Source organism: Canis aureus, chromosome 34, assembly GCF_053574225.1.
Source record: "Canis aureus isolate CA01 chromosome 34, VMU_Caureus_v.1.0, whole genome shotgun sequence".
NCBI classification, from domain to species: Eukaryota; Metazoa; Chordata; class Mammalia; order Carnivora; family Canidae; genus Canis; species Canis aureus.
This window is the reverse complement of record NC_135644.1, coordinates 26,311,916-26,329,223: the sequence shown is the minus strand read 5'-3', so window position 1 is coordinate 26,329,223 and position 17,308 is coordinate 26,311,916. Positions and strand designations below refer to the sequence as shown.

The 17,308-nt window shown below is 46.3% G+C and overlaps 1 protein-coding gene and 1 long non-coding RNA gene across 17 annotated transcripts in view; one reads left to right on the top strand and one right to left on the bottom strand.

The window, feature by feature from the left end:
* The window catches only part of PKP4 (plakophilin 4), a 233,909-nt gene extending 226,504 nt beyond the window's left edge, over positions 1-7,405 (top strand). For 11 of the 15 annotated variants that reach the window (XM_077883080.1, XM_077883078.1, XM_077883079.1 and 8 more), the window contains 5 exons: positions 8-92; positions 214-331; positions 2,834-2,962; positions 4,610-4,683; positions 6,397-7,405. In XM_077883080.1, coding sequence (XP_077739206.1) covers positions 8-92; positions 214-331; positions 2,834-2,962; positions 4,610-4,683; positions 6,397-6,645 — 655 coding nt within the window. In that variant the 3' untranslated portion in view covers positions 6,646-7,405. Of the gene's footprint in view, positions 1-7; positions 93-213; positions 332-2,756; positions 2,795-2,833; positions 2,963-4,609; positions 4,684-6,396 lie in introns of those variants that run through there. The other 4 variants (XM_077883083.1, XM_077883081.1, XM_077883082.1 and 1 more) reach the window with 2 other exon arrangements.
* A 4,086-nt stretch (positions 7,406-11,491) lies between these two features.
* Positions 11,492-15,486, bottom strand: LOC144304868 (uncharacterized). Of its 2 annotated transcripts, XR_013371862.1 has the most exons (3): positions 15,366-15,486; positions 13,868-13,992; positions 11,492-12,123 (listed from the first exon to the last, which is right to left on the bottom strand). It is a non-coding gene; the product is annotated as an uncharacterized LOC144304868 (long non-coding RNA). The 2 variants fall into 2 exon arrangements; XR_013371861.1 differs by lacking the exon at positions 15,366-15,486 and having other exon boundaries at positions 13,868-15,352.
* Positions 15,487-17,308: the final 1,822 nt, after the last annotated feature.

Below are 17,308 nucleotides of genomic sequence, written 5' to 3'. Positions count from 1 at the left end.
TCCCCAGATCATCTCTGAAAGTGGTGAAGGCAGCAGCCCAGGTCTTGAACACCTTATGGCAATATCGGGACCTCCGGAGCATTTATAAAAAGGTAACTTCCAAGAACAGCTCCGGCATAATTAGCGTTCATCAGAGCACACATTCATAATCATTTATTGTAATGAAATGTCATTATTCATTTTGAGAGGTTTCTTTTTCTCTTAACTCCACAGGATGGGTGGAATCAGAACCATTTTATTACACCTGTGTCGACGTTAGAGCGAGACCGATTCAAATCACATCCTTCATTGTCTACCACCAACCAACAGATGTCACCCATCATTCAGTCAGGTCAGTGGGCAAACTCCACTCCTTCGCTAGAACATTTGTGTGACAGGCTTTCTTTTCCAGCCAGAGAAGACTGAACAGAGACAATTAAGCCTGTCACCTCCAAACACTCAGGAGGTGTAGTCGATCTTCATGCCAAGAGCCTCCTCAGATGCCATTATAAACCACAGGCCCGCTCTCCTCCTTTCATTTTAAAAGTTTATGCAAGTTTACACATAAATGTATCCTGGGGCCCTCCATCCCACCTCCCCCAAGGTCCTGCCCCCTCGGTGTGAGAAGGGGCGTGGGCCGCTGTTGGACAGGCTGGCCAGGTGGATGCAAGAGTGGAGGAGCACACTGAGAACCACAAGCCGTGCTTGAAATGAGCTGCCCTGCCTGCCTGCTGGCCAGAAGTTTGGAATCTCCTCCAAAGTGATTTTTTAGTTTTCTTGGTGAGAACTCTTAGAAACAGGGTCCTTTAGACGTGATCTTTATACCTGCATTCTGGGGGGGCTACAATCTCCCGCACCTTCCTCCTTCCCAGTTAAACCTCCATGCCCTGGCTGTATTCCAGACACTGACCCCCCTCCCGCCCCCCATTCACGACTGGTGGGAACAGGCCCTACAGGTGGGTTTCAGGAATTCCCTTTGATCTGTAAAGTGGGAATCTTGGCAACCACAGTACCTACTTATTAGTGTCTAATTTGGTAGAAAGAATGTTCTGAGACTCAAACTGTCTTTTACATGTAAGAGCAGAATATTACTACCAAGCCAAGTTAGTCCGATAAATTTAATTATTAGCTAAATGACATAGGAAAAGTAATAAATATCTTTTTATTTGGCTTTAAATCTCCCATTCTGACATATAAATATTATCTGTTGTATTCAACTGTGCTACTGCTGGCAGTCTTATTTCTCTTGTGGACAAACGTGGCCAAAAAGACAAATATAGGACTGGCGGTTCTTGCCACATAATTGGATGTCTCCACTTGTACTAGGATTTTTTTTAAATTATCTGTGCCTACTGTGTATGGTGTATATTTTTATCTTAGTTTTTAAATTATGAGTTGTTTTCTTCAAAGAGACTTATGCTCGGTTTTTGACATCCTTGCTGAGCTCCCAGGTGTAGCCTGAGGCTGTCTTCTTTTATAAAAATGCTCAGAATCCTTTAGGGACTCAGAAGTAGGGGTGTCAGGGGAAACAAGAGATTTGGCTGCTTAACAAAAGGTACAGGCAAAAGAATAATTTCAGACAGATGAGGCCATAGTTACTAAGCAGTGAACTTATTTTGAGGACCTCTTACATATACACACTGGACAGTGTTGATGAGCTCATCCAAGTGCCTGGGTACCTTTTTGGATTCTGTTTCAGAGGTAAGATGTAATCCATACTTGTTGCTCCAGTTATTCTAAGGGCTAATCCTCTGCCTCTCCGCACTAATGTAGCATTAGCTTACTGGTACTTCTGATGCCTTGCTAATGTACTTGTGGGAGGTAGGTGGGCACATTCTTTGTCCTCCTACCTTCTAGAAAATAAACAAGAGTAGTAGCACACAGACACTGCCCATGCATGCTCACCTTTGTTTAACACACAGCAACCCTACGTCAGTGAAATGACCTTTCAGGGAAAATATTTCTGTGTCCGTCTGCCTCTGAAAGCATCAAGGCATGCAGAACCACTGGTGGCAAGGCTTGGGGGCTGTTGCTTTCAAATGGATCGAGTGAATAAGTGACCACTTTCACTTACAATTAACCTTAGTGCAAGCAAGATGACTTTTTAATGAGAAAAAAAAAGGATGTGTGGTGCTTTCCTTCTGTGCAGAAATGCTCAAAAGACTTATGGCTAGATCAGTTATTATTAAATGTTTGGCTCCAGCTGGGACAAAAAATTTTCTGGGGTTTTGTGAGGCTCAGTTTATTCACACTGTGAACTTCTTGAGGAGCCAGGCTTACTGACAGCTGATCACCATAAAAAGAATTATAAATTTTATGGGCTGGGCACTCTTATTCAAACGCATTTAGAGATGCAAATATTTTTGAAATAATTAAAAATCAAAATAAGCCATAAAAAACCTACTTACTAAAGAGCTGTACATAAAGGATAATAGATGGGTGTCTTACAAGCAACTGAACTGAGATCATAAAATAGCAAGTGTAACTCTTACATGGCTAATCAGTCACTTTCACTCCGTTGTAAGAGGCGGTGGGAGTCCCTGAGGCCACTAGTGAGAAAGCCCCGTGGTTCCTGCGCTGCGCCCCTAAGCCGGCAGCCTGCACCCCCGCTGGGGGAGGCTCTGGCGGGGCCACGCTGGCCCTGCCTCTCGCAGCAGCAGGCCTGAGGGTCGCCCCCCCCTCCTCAGCACCGGCTGCCCGTCGGCTCACAGTAGTTAAGAGCTGATTTTTAGCACCAGCTGCGTGGCACTTCTAATTGCTGACCTTTATTTTTCCAGAGAGGATTTTGCAGAGCCACTGACAGTGCTTTCTCTTCTCCTCCTTTCTCTCCCTCCTGCTCCGCCTCTCCCCCCAGTCGGCAGCACCTCCTCCTCACCAGCACTGTTAGGAATCAGAGACCCTCGCTCTGAATACGATAGGACCCAGCCACCTATGCAGTATTACAATAGCCAAGGGGATGCCACACATAAAGGCCTGTACCCTGGTAAGACGCCACCTGGGTGTGTGATAGAGTATCTCGAAAAACCACGTGCTTCCAGGCCCCCTGCCAGCAGCCTGGGAAGTAGCCCGTGCCTGTATTGAGACGGTCCCCCAGCAGCCCACCATGTTCCAGTCTCTCCATTTCCTGCCCCCGGGGCTGCTGCCTTTTCCGCTTGTTATAAGGAAAACAAGCCAAGGGAGTGGCCTAGTGACCACCAATAAAGAGGGCACAGTATCCAAGAGAGGTGGTTCTGGCTTCCCCCAGGCAGTGCCTTGGCTCTGCTCGCGCCCGTCCACGCCGTGTCTCCCCGTGTTCCCGTGTGTCAGAGCTCTGAGCCTGTGACGCTTGCAAGGCCACACCTCCTAGACTGACTCATCTCTTAAATTCAAACCTGGGAATGGAGATCAATTTCATTTACATTTTCATGGAAAAGAGTTTGAATGAATAACGAAATGTATAATGTGATTCTTCCCAGGGTGATTATATTTTAAGAAAACAGAAATAATGTTGCATACTATTAATATAAATTTTGATGTCATCCAGAAAGCTGGGCATGTAATTTAAAGGATGCCAGCGCAGAGTTACCAAGATTTCATATTATCCCCATTCTCAACTCTCTTGCAAATTATAACTACTCTAGAGGTTTCAAATAAGGCAGTGTGACTGAGCTATCACAAAAGAGTACTCCTTCCTCAAAAAAACCTGTTTATTAAAAAGAAATAAATAAAACCTGATGGCAACTTAACAACTGCTGGGGGAGCCGTCTCAGTTGTGCTGTTGTCTTTGAAATTGTGATTTCACAGGACTGTTTACTAATCGACTATTGTTACTATGGCAATTAATAGCTCAGAAAATTGCAGATGCTACATTTCAAACACCAAGCTCTTTGCAAAGGAAATGCACAAACTGAAGCGCATTGTTGCTTCAGATTTGCAGCAGCCTGCTTCATTTTAAAGACTGCCTCTTTAGCATGCATGCCCTTCTGTATCTTCTTCGCTTGCTTCAATAAACTAATTTGCCTCAAGTATGTTTCATTTTCCTCATTAAAAAAAAAAAATCTTTGCTAGCCCTAACAATAGAAGGGTAGCCAATGACATCACTGGGAGTCTGCCGTGAACTCTTGAAGACAACCCTCTGATTATCAGACTCTTTTTGTTTCAAAATGTACTTAAAAATGGCAGAGGCAAGACTGTGCCTCACGTGGCCAGCCGCCTAGAGCGTGCCTGTGCCTGTCCTCCCGCCCGGGCCTCAGTCCCAGCTGCTCTGCAGGCCTGGAGCTTGTTCTGATCGGTTTCCCGTCCCCGTCTGACCCGGGGCTCGCGGAGCAAGGCTGCCGGTCAGAGCCAGCTCAGAGCCGGCCGGGACATCTCCGCTGCCAGCGGCTCCCCCACGGTGAGCAGAGGTCGAGAAGGAAGCCTCTGGGCTGGTGTCGCGTTCTGGGGAGACCCACGACTTCCTGGGGCCGTGTGCACGATCCCCTGGTGGCCCGGGCGACCGCCGCTACGCGAGAGCCAGGGAAGCCCGGCCCCTGTCCCCTGTCCCCGGCCCCTGCCCCGTTCCTCCCCACCCCCGCTAGGGCAGGAAGCCCGCGCAGCCGGAATGCCGGAATGCCGAGCGCTAGTTTTAATTTCACAAAATATTTTCTTACAGGCTCCAGCAAACCTTCACCAATTTACATCAGTTCCTATTCCTCACCAGCAAGAGAACAAAATAGACGGCTACAGGTGAATTTGCAATATCATTTTTACAGAAGGTCATTTAGCAGGGATGGAGCCAGGAAGGGGCCTGGCCGCTGGAGCCAGCAGGGCCGGCCAGCGCAGCGGGGCGGAGGAGCTTCCCCTGGGCATCGAGCTCCCCAGAAGCTCGTCTGTGGCTTGAGCAAATCACTTCCGCAGTAGCCTCATGTGCTTGAATATTCAAACTGGTGCTACTGAGACCACCAAGCCACTGATGGGAACAGCTGAGAAGTCTTTACTCCTGTTCGCCCACCAGTCTCCTTGTCCCACTCCTTTCCGTTAACCTCTAAAATCTCTTCCATCCTCTGAGTGGGGAAAGGTTGGTAAGCACGCTTCATTCTCTCAGCTCATTGTTCTCTTTTGTACACCTCATCCTCATCTTCGTGACTCCTCCACATCCAAACATCCATGGTTTGAAAACACTTGGTTGGTGGCAAGTCTCCACTAGTCTCCGAAGTCAAAGTGGACTCAGCTGTACTGGGTGGACCCCATTCTCCATCAGAGTAGGGACTAATGGTTGTAGCAGCCAATCTCTGCTTTCACGGGGGCCTTAAATTTATTTCGGTCCTTCCGGATGCCATGCCCACAGGGGTCATGTGATCTCTTCCAATAATACGTGAGCAACTGGGGTTTTCCAAACAAGCCCGTATCCTAAACTTGCAATAAGGATACTCTAAGACTTTCCTCCATTTCATCATTTTTTCTCTGTAGATGAAGAAAAAAGAGCTTCCCAAATTACTTAAAATTTATGCTGTAGTTTTTAAGTCAGGGGGAAGAAAACCTTAAAATCATAACTCTAACTTAAAAAGAGAATTTTGTTCTGAAATGCTAATAACGTTAGAACGAATTTAGTTCCAGAACATGATGGTGATATGTATGTGATAAATTTATTACATCTTACATCTTACTAAGTGGGGGGATTTGGGCATGAGCAAAAGGGAAAAAAAAAATATAAGAGCCATGACAGTTTTTCTCCAAACGTATTTGAAGAAATTAACATGAGGTCAGAGATGAGATAACAAAAGAAAATGGAGGCAGTGTCCCCTGAGGTGGATGCCCACATGGGTGTCACCTTGCTTCTTTACAAACCTATTAGTCCTGGCTTGGGAAGTCTTTCCTTCAAAACTATTTGCTCACGTGTCTCTTCCAATTTTATTATTCTGCTGCCCGGAGATTGTTTATCACTTCTTTAATAGTACCTCACATTTCTTTTTAAACTGAGGGATGGACTCCATCTTCACCTCTGAGGTAAATGCTTTAAAGGATGGCTCTGTCTACACATAGCTATCTGAAGCATGAAAATCCAACCTCCAACCAAACTCATGATGTGCTAATGGTTCCCTGGTGTCAAAGCAAAAATCAAGGCCCAGGGAACAGGCCCCTCCACAGCAGAGCACAGAAGTGGACCTCTAGTGGGGAATATGGCAGCAGGGGCAATCTTGGGTGCTCTGGAGACACCAACTTCTAGACACCTTAGAACAGGACTTGAGTGAGCTTTGCCAGCCCACTTGTAAACACAGTTTAAAATCCTTACAATCTACTAGTAAACATACATCATGTACCAGAAAGAACTTTGAACCATATGTTCAGAAATATTAAATACTACTTTAAAATATGAAGCAGGAAACCCACATTAATTTCCCTTAAACACATATTTCCAAAAATTGCCTTGATTTATTTGCTTTTTCATTTCATCAACAGCATCAACAGCTGTATTATAGTCAAGATGACTCCAACAGAAAGAACTTTGACGCATACAGATTGTATTTGCAGTCTCCTCATAGCTATGAAGATCCTTATTTTGATGACCGAGTTCACTTTCCAGCTTCTACTGATTATTCAACACAGTATGGACTGAAATCGACCACAAATTATGTAGACTTTTATTCCACGAAACGACCTTCTTATAGAGCAGAACAGTACCCAGGGTCCCCGGACTCATGGGTGTAGCGTCAAGATGCTCGGTTGAAGAACTCTTCTTTCTAACCTTGTTTGGATTGAGATGAAAAAAATCCGTCTTGCTGATTTGCTGATGAAATGTGAAAGTGAAATGGAAGGACCGAGTGAAGAGCATATTTTTTTTTCTTTTTTGAGGAATTATCAGGGAAGTAAGGAAACCTTTGGGAGAGAGGACTTTCTAAGCTCTATTTAGGTGTTAGATCTAATTACTTGTAGATTCTATAGTCTGGTGAAGGTGTGGGCGATGTGATGAGAGGTTTGAGAAATGGGTGAAATGAGATGGGGGATGTGTAGGTCAAATCAAATTAAAGATGATTTTTTTAATGTGAATAAAGTTATGTTCCGATAGTTTGTACAGAAAAAAAATAATAAAATGGATGCCCTTCATGTTTTATTGCTATTACTAAATGTCAAGATTGTATGCTATTATGTCTTGTAAATTTCTTTTGTTGGTGTAAATATGGAAATGCCACATTGGTTAAGTGCCATCATTTGTAATGCAGTGTGTCATTTGAAAAGAGATTTGAAGAAGCTGACAGCTAAAAAACAAATGGGAAACCCAAGGAATTCTTAGCAATTAAAAACAAACTATAACATCCTTTGTTTTCAAAATGAATAGTGTACCTTTGAAGCACAAAGTCCAGTCTGGTATAGAAGCGCCATGCCCATTCCCTGCCTCTTTCATAGGACACTTCACTGCCATTTTCTATGCACATGAAAGAAAAATAAATGTGGAAATTTCATCCTTGGAGATTTGTTCCCTGTTCTTTTTTTATTTTCTGTGTGTAATACGGGAAAAGCACATTCTATAAATGTGAATATAACTACATGTTGGAGACAGCTTAAATATACCCAAGTTTTATGGACTTTTCTAGTTTTATACACTTTATGAGATGAACTGTACCAAAGAATGAAACTATGAAATTTCCTCCTCGTTATCTACCTTAGTATTTTTATTTGGGGGGGATCTGTTTTGAATCTAATGTACATTGTCTTTTTTTTTTTTTTTTTTTTTTTGGGTCTTCAGACTGCCGTATGTATCAACACTGCCTTTCGCCTGAATGCAATTACATCTGGCAAGACCAGCCCTAACTGAATTGACAAAGACTCCTTTTGGCAATTTTTTAAAGAATTCAATAACTACGTAAAAACAATGGTTGAGCGCTTACTGGTAGACACCAATGTAGGAAACCAAAACAAATACTAAGTAACTATTTTCCTGAATGATCCCATAAGACAATAATCCCTAGATTAGAGACCGTGGAGGAAGCCCCATATACATGATAGGAGTTCCAGTTATACCAAGCAGCATTACTTGTAAGCTTTTCTCCATTTGTTGAGACCAGGGGCACCAGCCCCAGGAGACCCAGACAGGCCTTCCCAAGTCTTGAGGTTTCCAACTGGATCTTACATGGGAAACAACCTGTATGGCAAGTGAAACCCAGAGCTGTTGACTGGGCTCAGTATATTCTGCAAATGAGGCACAAATCATAGGTTATAATGTGCGCTTATATTTGTATTTGGAAGAAGATGTAGGAGAGAAATGCTTTCCCTTGTTGAATGGACTGCAGCCCAAGATTAGAATCCAAAGTGAAATGGAAATACAAATACAAACTGGAATATACCTAAAGTCTGTCAGTGGGGGGGACTTTCTGACACGCAGGCTTTCTCAAATTCTCCTCATAGGCCCTGACAGCTCAGCAAACAGCCCTCTGGGTGGCCGAGCTGCCAGATTTCCCTGAGGAACTGCCAGCAGGACGTTTGACCGCTCTGGTATCCATCTGAGCTTTGAATCGCTGACTTCTTTGAACTGGACATTTTCATGTCTGGGTTGCAGGCACTCAAGGAGTCAGGAGTACGAGAGAATCTATAGTTGGCCTGACATGAGTGACAGTAACTGACTTGCTTTTAGTGACTTCATATGTCTTTGGGGTAACTTAGTGGACCCAGGCCCCCAACTCTGACAGACAGCATTTCAAAAACAGATCTAAATTTGGGTTACAAAGAACTCACTTGGGCATCCACTTGGATCTCCTAATGGGGCCAGAAGGCCTGTGGGTGAGGCCTGAGCAGATCAGATGCCCTATAAGGCTCCTTCCTTGTGACCAAAGAAAAGAAGCTTATGGACAGCTTGAAAGATACAAAACTGTCGCTGATCAAAAAACTAATCCCAGTCTCTCTTCCAAGGTATAACGAGCTCTGCTATAACACAGTTGACTTTTTAATTGCTGCCCTTACGTCACAAGATAGGATGCAGAATTCTCCTAGAGGTGGTCTGTGGTTCTGCTCAGTGCAGGTCCACCCCATCCTGCAGGGTCAAGGCAGAACTGAGCCAATGTTGATGAGCTAGACCAGTGTTTCTTTACCTTAAGGGTATGTTAGAACCAACTGGGCAGTTTTCACAACTAGGAGGGCCCTATCCTGACCAATCTAAAGTACAAGAGGTGGGGTCCAGGCCAGCTCTTGAAAAGCTCCCTGTATGACTGATATGCAGCCAAGGTGAAAGCCACTTGGCCCACACACCATTACCCTCTACCTTCCTGCCCTGTGACATGAAATTTTGGTGGGTGGGGTTTGAGGTGTAAAGTTTGCCTGGAATAGTGATAGAGATTTGGAGTATTATAACAGATTCTAAACTTGAAATGTGAGAGGTATTAAGTGTGCTGTTTAAAGTTATGTCCTTTTGAGCCCAAGGACATTTCATGAGTATCAGAAATGATGACCTTGCAGTCCAACAATTAATCCCTGGCCAATATTTGGTTGTCCACATGACTGCTGATTATTGCAATGAAATACCAATAGTTCACTTTCTCAAGCACTCACTTTGTGCTATGAGTATCACAAATATTATCATTTATCCCTCATGGTCAATGTATGAAATCTGTACTAATACCCCATTTTATAGATCCTAAAGCCAATGTGGAGCAACTTGCTGAAGATGATACAGTAAGTGGCCAAGGTCAGGTTAGTACTATAGTCTGTCTTAACTATGACACCAGTGTTTTTAAAATTCAGTCATTTGAGTTCCAACTGAGCTATTCTTTAAGGAAAACTGTTCATATTTGTCTTTAATTTTCCAAAGGAAACTCTATCACTGAAGGAAAAAAATGTCACCTGCCATAAATAGTCACCACGAAAATGAACATTTAGCTATTCAACATACAAATTTTGAGGGACCAAGAGAATTCACTGTCCACCACCTCTGGTATTACACGCACCTCATTTTGGGAAATGTGGGTCCTTACCAGTTTGCTGTGTATGATGGTTTAGGTGAGCTGAGAACTCCACTTAGGACATTCTGAGTCATGCCTCTGACTACAGGCCCATTAAAACAAAATCTGCCAAGGCCCTTTTGTTCAGAGGCCTCAGCAATATGTTTAGAGGAACACACATTTGAATCCAATGGATGGTGGTGTTATTTCTATGATCATATCATATTATAAGGAAAAAAGTATTTGTAAACTTGGCCACCTCTGTTCACTTCATTAGATTTTTTTGAAAGTTGTTTATAACAGCATTATTCATAAGAGGCAAAAAACTGGAAACAACCCAAATCTCCAACAGGAGAATGAATAAACAAACTGTGGTACATTTATGTAATAGAATACTAGTCAGCACTTAAAGAAAAACCACAGACACAATAATGGATGATCCTATTTCAAGACCAAGTAAAACTTATCTATGGTGATATATTGTTTCCTATAGGAGTAAGTACTGACTAGAGAACTTGTGGAGATGATGGAAATGTACTGTATCTTGATTGGGGTGGCTCTTACACAGGTATGTACCGTTATCAAAAGTCATCAAAATTTTCACATAAGATCTGGGCATTTCATCACATGTAAGGTTTATTCCAAGTTAAAAAGTTATTAACATTTGTTTTTAAAGGCACTAAAGAAGTATGTGATGACATTGTCTGAGGTTTAGTTTTATGACTTAGAATCAAAGTGATTACAGAGTTGAGAAAAATCCAATTTATATATTTTAAACATTCCAAACATCTACTTAAGACTGGTCATGGAGAGGATGTAACCACCAGTTGACTTGAGAGCTGAAACTAGGCAGTCAGAGGCTCCCCATCCCCTTCCCTGTCCTTAGAATGCGCATTCTGCTTGCCTTCACCACCCTAGAAGCTGCCACAAGGAGAGAGCCCTGAGACAGTAATGTGGCGTTGAGGCCATCTGGATGGCATATGTTACTAAACCCAGTTAAGGCTTCAACATAAACTTTTAAAATTCTGGTGGGCAGGTGCAGAGATATACTCACCAAGACAAGCCTCATAAATTCTCTTGCTTATTAAATCTGCCACCTACAAATCTGATTGGTCTGCCTCCTCTCTGGTCTCTCCTGGCCCTCTGTCTACAGGGCCCCTTTTGCAGACCAACAAGTGGTTTCTCAAAAGATTTTAGCACAAAATTCTTTGTAGCTATATGCACAAAGTTTATTTAAAAGCTGACAGCTTACCAAATTTAAATTTAAACAGAATTCTAGAAAACACATATTTGAAAAGCAGTATATGGGAGTGTCTTTTGAATGAGCTATGCTTGTACAGATTTACGTGTGTGTGTTGACAAGAAAGTAAGTTGAAAAGTAAAACAGGCTCATGTTTAAACATGTTACCAAGAGAGAGAAGTGTGTCACCCCTTTTACCTAATGATCCAAAGAGATGTGTAAATAAACACCTCAAGCCACAGGGAAGGAGTGTGGGAGGGAAATCCTTTCAGCAAGTTACCAGAGAGGTGTTAGCAGCAAAACAAACAGGTCAGTGAAATCAGAGGCAGAGCAGCTAATGGGACTTTTAACTCTACAAATGCAGAGCAGACTTTGAATTCTAAGAGGATCTTTGCTGTAGGTCAAGGAAATCCTTGTTGGAGAAGAGAAGTCTTACTCTTTTTTTTTTTTTTAAGATTTTATTTTATTCATTAGAGACAGAGAGAGAGATAGATAGAGAGAGAGAGAGAGAGAGAGAGAGAGGCGGAGACACAGGCAAAGGGAGAAGCAGGCTCCATGTAGGACTCCAATGTGGGTCTCGATCCTGGGACTCCAGGACCACACCCTGGGGCAAAGGCAGGTGCTAAACCGCTGAGCCACCCAGGGATCTCCCAAGAACAGTCATACTTTTAATTAGAGTGGATCTGGGGAGGGAGCTAGAAGACAGAAAAGGATGCACACCATGTTTGGAATTCCCAGGGCAGTTTCCATCCTGATGGACAGCTGCCCTTTGCTGACCTGTGCCAAGGAATGGACTCAGCCTCACAGAACCGTGTGTAGCCAGGAGCTGCCATCCATACGGAGTAATACTTCTCAGCTTGTCTCAGAATCTTCTCAATTCTGCCTCACTTTAGAAGATTGTGACTTTTGTCTCCAGCCTCACTCATCCTGTGATAACAGTTGACTGTTCATCTGCCCTACGGTTTGACTTAACTTGTTGTCTTTATGAATTCACTTATTCCGGACAATCCTTCAAGCCTACAGACACAAAAATGAAATTATTAGCAAGCAAACTATGACTTGAATTGTATCTGTTTTAGTGCCATTCCCCGTTTTAATGTCAGCAGCTTCGCTGGAAACAGCTGGCATGTCCCTTAAGTGGCTGTTTGTGTCTATTGCTGTTGCCTAATTCTAACACAAAATCACTAAAAACCATTTTGTGCTATCATAATCGTTTGCATGAGCCATAACTAGCTCTTTCGTTATTAAAGCCCAGCCAATGGTTGGGGGAATTTTGATAAAGACTTCATGATACAATGGACTATTTCACCCTCCATTCACATCCCAGTGATTCCAGAGCTGACCAATGCATTGCCTTGTAAAAAACAACTAAACAAGTTGCACTGGGTCAAAGGTGTAATTCTGAGATCAGTGGGAAAATATCCAATTCTTCCTTCAGAAATGCCCTATAACTGTTCATTTGCTTCCCCCAAAGGCAACACCCCCGAAATCTGCCTTCATTTGCTGGCAATAAAATGTAACATGTTGAGCTTTGGCCTTGATGAGCTGCCATCCACTGAGTACTAATCCAATAAAATGACTTCAGGGAGGATGACATCCCTCTAGCACCTCTCTTCAGGGTTCTTCAGAGTCAGTGCTGTCCCAGCCCAATCCCAGGAATCTCTCTTTCCTTCCCAGGTATGAGAATGAGTTGAATGAGGTATGCCGGGCTTCCTGAGGACTAGAGGAAAGAATTCAATCCAGATGGGCTCCAGGTTGGAAATTACATCATAGGAGGAGATCTGGCCATTGTAGGGATGGTTGTGCTGTGAGGAATGTATTTCAAGCCTTTACAAAAAAAAACTTGTGAAGACAAACCAGGAAGCACTTCCATAGCTAAAGGATTAAAATATTTACATGCCCACCAATATCACTACAATTATGTCTCTGGCCTCAGTGACCAGAAGGAAGGCTCATTCTTGCCTGTAAACTATGGTCAAAAGATAGTGGTGTATTTATTCAGTTTGCAAATAATTTGGTGCCTCTTTTTTCATTTTCCTCTCATGTGCCTACTTTTTTTAAATTTTTTAATTTTTATTTATTTATGATAGTCACAGAGAGAGAGAGAGAGAGAGAGAGAGAGGCAGAGACATAGGCAGAGGGAGAAGCAGGCTCCATGCACCGGGAGCCCGTGGGATTTGATCCTGGGTCTCCAGGATCGCGCCCCGGGCCAAAGGCAGGCACTAAACCGCTGCGCCACCCAGGGATCCCATGTGCCGACTTTTTAATTGTTTCTTTGATAATTCTTTTATGAAGAAAAACTATCAAAGGAAATGTGAGATTATATTGAAACTCTCCAAGTCTGCCATTATAGAACATCTTCACTGGAGAAAAGCTGGTCCAATGCCACTTGAAACTAATAATATTGTCCTCTAGGGATGCCTGAGTGGCTCAGCAATTGAGCGTCAGCCTTCGGCTCAGGATGTGATCCTGGGATCCTGGATCAAGTCCCACATCGGGCTCCTTGCAGGCAGCCTGCTTCTCCCTCTGCCTGTGTCTCAGCTTCTCTCTCTGTGTGTCTCTCATGAATAAGTAGAATCTTTTTTAAAAAATATTGTCCTCTAGGTCCACATTACTGGGTCATAGTAGTGATGTACCATCACTAAGGAATTATACTTGACTGATAATAACAAAGTTTCCCCAAAGTTGTGGCTTCAACAAGATGAGTTATAGAAGGTTTTGGGTTTTCTCTCCTTCATATATCGAACATAGGAAAACAGACCAACACTGGTTTGGTGGCTCTATAAGGTCCTCATGGATCCTGGCTCCATCGTAATCTCGGGGCATGGGCCTCATCCTCGTGGTTTCCCAGCTGACTGCTGAAGCTCCATCCATCACATCTTCAGTCTTCAATAAGCAGAGAGGAGTGGGAAAGTAGAACCTTAAGGTCATTCTCTTAAAAGAACTTTCCTATAAGCCTCACCTGTCCACCTTATTTTTACCTGGGCCCATTGCCATCTCTACTCATGTAGGGGTTCTGTTGATAAGGAAAACGAGGAGATTGGATAAGGGGAAGTCACAATCAGTCTCTGTGTAGGATGCAGGTGATTCTATGAGGTGATCCCTACACTCCCATTACTTTGGCTCCTATGTAGGCTCCAGGCCAGACCTGTTGTTGTATTAATTCCCTGCCTGGGGAGAAACCATTATACCCATCCCTCCTTAGACTTGAAAGATAACCAAAAATGGATGAAATTTCTCAAGTTCAGGTTGTCCCCAGCAGGTCATTTTCAATCGGCTGTTCCATCTCATAGCTTAGAGGTTAACCATCAAAAGCCAGTTACCATCAGTACTCTGTGGCCGAAACCCTGCCCTCATTAGGACTTCCAATCTCCAGGGGGAAAGCCGTGAGAGTCCACAAAAGCACCTCAGGAGTCAAGCGGAGGGACTCCGGACCCATCTCCCCACTATACAGACAGCAGCGCACCATCAGCAGTTTCTATGCCCTATGTCCACGTAGGATTATATTAAAAAGTTTCCACGGGTAAAAGCTGGCAAAGTAGGGACAGCCACCGTATGGTCCATGACTGGCCGAGGCGCAGGCCTGCAGCCCAGTGTGCTCCTGACTCCCAGCAGCAGCAGCCTTTCTCGGGCGTCACCTGAACTCACTGTGAGTCTGGGGGGCATCCCAGATAAACCTGGAGGCTGGGGAGGCTGCCGTCCCCCCAAGAACCTGAGCCTCCCTGAAGCCATCAAGTGGGAGTTGGGCTGCCAGGGAAGGCCTCAGAGAGCAAGAGGGACTCAGCTGACCTTCAGATTAATTCTAAGCAGAGGTGCCAGGAAATAAATAGCAATGGCAGGGGGTTAAGGAGAAAACCCTCTGAACCCAGCACAGAAGGAGGTCAGGTGAGAGACGGAGAGACAAGAGAGGGTTTCTCTCACTGCTTTTGGGTCAAAACAAACCCAAAAATAACCCTCTGCGGAGATTTTACTAGGGTCAAGCCTGTGCTAAGGGCCTCATCCCCGTTATTCCGCTTAGTGTTTGGGATAATCCTCCGACATACAAGAGAAAAACCTGCCGGATTCTGGAGCCGCCGCCAGCGCCCGGGGCCTCGCTGCGGAGACCAGGAGGCTCGGGGCCTCTCCCACTCGGCGCTTACGCCCCTGACCCCATGGGACAGCCGCCTCGGCGCCGGGCACCCCCTCCCAAGTCCCACCAGCTCCGGGGCCAAATCGGGCTCAGAACGCAAACCAGTTTTAACGTTTGCCTTGGCAAACACCTGCTGTGCTCAGACGAAAGCCGATGTCCTGAAAACCACAGAGAAGTACCGAGCGGCCCGCTCACGAAGCGCTCGGCGCGCGGCACGGCCGCGGCTCAGGACCGGGTCACCGGCCCTCCGCGGGGCGGCCCGGGCTGGGGGTGGGGGTGGGGGTGGGGGTGGGCCCCGGGCGGCCGCGCAGCCTCCGAGGGAGAGAAGGGCCTCCCGTGGCCCAGCTTCGGTGGAGAAAGACCTTCCCCAACGACGGCCACTCACTGCCTGCGAGTCTGGAGAGGGAGCCGCGGACGTCCGGGAAGGCGCCGCGACACACCTCCACACCTCCGGCTGCCCTTCGCGCTCCGCTCCCGCTCTAGTCCTCACTCCTCTTCGGGAAGAGGCCACGTGAGGAGAGGGCGGGAGGAAGGTGGCCCTCGAGGCCGCTCCGCCCCCGGGAGGCCCGAAGCGCTGCCCGGCCGGGACCCCGCGGCCCACAGCCCCGCTGGCGGCCGCCAAGGCTGTGGGCGCGTCACTACGTACACGTGCCCGCACTCCAGACAGAGGAGGACCGCGTCCGGCCGCCCCGCCTCAGGCCGCCGCCTCAGCGCGCGGAAGTCCCGCCCCCCGGCCCGGACGGCTTCCGGGACCCAGAACCGGCTTCCGGGAGCGCCCTGCGCGGCCGGCGGGGTCGGCTGTGGAGGCCGCGTCCCCGCAGGGACAGTCAAGTCCGCCGTGCCGGCCGGGAGACCGGAGAGGGGCGACCGTCGAGCCCAGCGAGGGGTGCGGCGCGGCCCTGGAAATAACGCCGCCGTCCTTCCGCCGAAGGTCAGGCCCTGCGAAGAGCCCTCACGTGCGCCAGGCCACCCCGAGGCTGAGGCGCGCGCCGCCCCTGACGCCATTTTACAGCTGAGGGAGGCCTCGCGGGTGACCGCGCAGGCCCGTCCCCCCGCCCTCTCGCATTAGCGAGGGCCCCTCCGCACGCACCGAGGCCTGCCTGGTTTCCACCCTGGTCCGCAAACTCCAGCTTCCTGCGCTCGGCCGCTGGGCGGCCCCAGGCCCGTGGCTCCCGCCGCCCCTCCCCGGCGCCCCGTGCTCTGCGCCCGCGCCCGAGAGCCTCCGGGCCGCTCTCCCCAGGGCTGCCCTGGCCTCCAGGTCCGTCCCACCCGTGGGCCGGGTGAGCCCTGCGCAGCCCCGTCACCCCAGCCCGACTCCCGGTACCAGGCCGCCCCCCGCGCTCGGGAGACCGCGCCATCCTTGTGCCCGACGCAGACCTTTCCCATGTTTCTCGGAAGATCAGTTCTACAGATTGTCCCTAAGAAGAATTTTATGGTCCGGTGAGTCTGGTACAGGCAGCACAGTGTGTCCCAGAGAGTCACGGTATCTTTAGTGCTTGTGCTGAAGGCTCCGAGAAGTTTGTAGTAAACACTGGATTCGGAATCCAGGGTTTCTCAGCTTTATTAGACCAAAGAACCTTCTCTTTGGGGGCGGGGGTACTTATTTCACTAAGAGTTTTCAGCAGAACTCCGTGCAGTGTGAAAGTAGATAACAGTTATTTTTCCTCACTCAGGTGATGCTTCTTTTTTACTTACATATTCTATACTTTCATGATCAAAATTTATCTTATTAGACTAAGTTTTCTTTAAATATAAGGTACCCTAATTAAAATCTAGACCCATTTATTTTATAGCTGTAGGGAATAGGGATAGAATAAGATCGCAGGTACTGATACTAAATGATGTAGGGGTGTTCTTTGTACTCAGTAGCTTGAGTAGTTCTCAACCTTCTTGGTCTCAGGACCCTTTTCTTTTCTTTCCTTTTTTTTTTTTTTTTAAGAGATTATTTATTAGAGAGAGAAAGCACAGTGCAGGGTGCTGGAGAGGAGAAGCAGGTGCCCCGCTGAGCAGGGAGCCTGATGTGGGGCTTGCTCCCAGGACCCCAGGATCACAACCCAAGCCAAAGGCAGACCC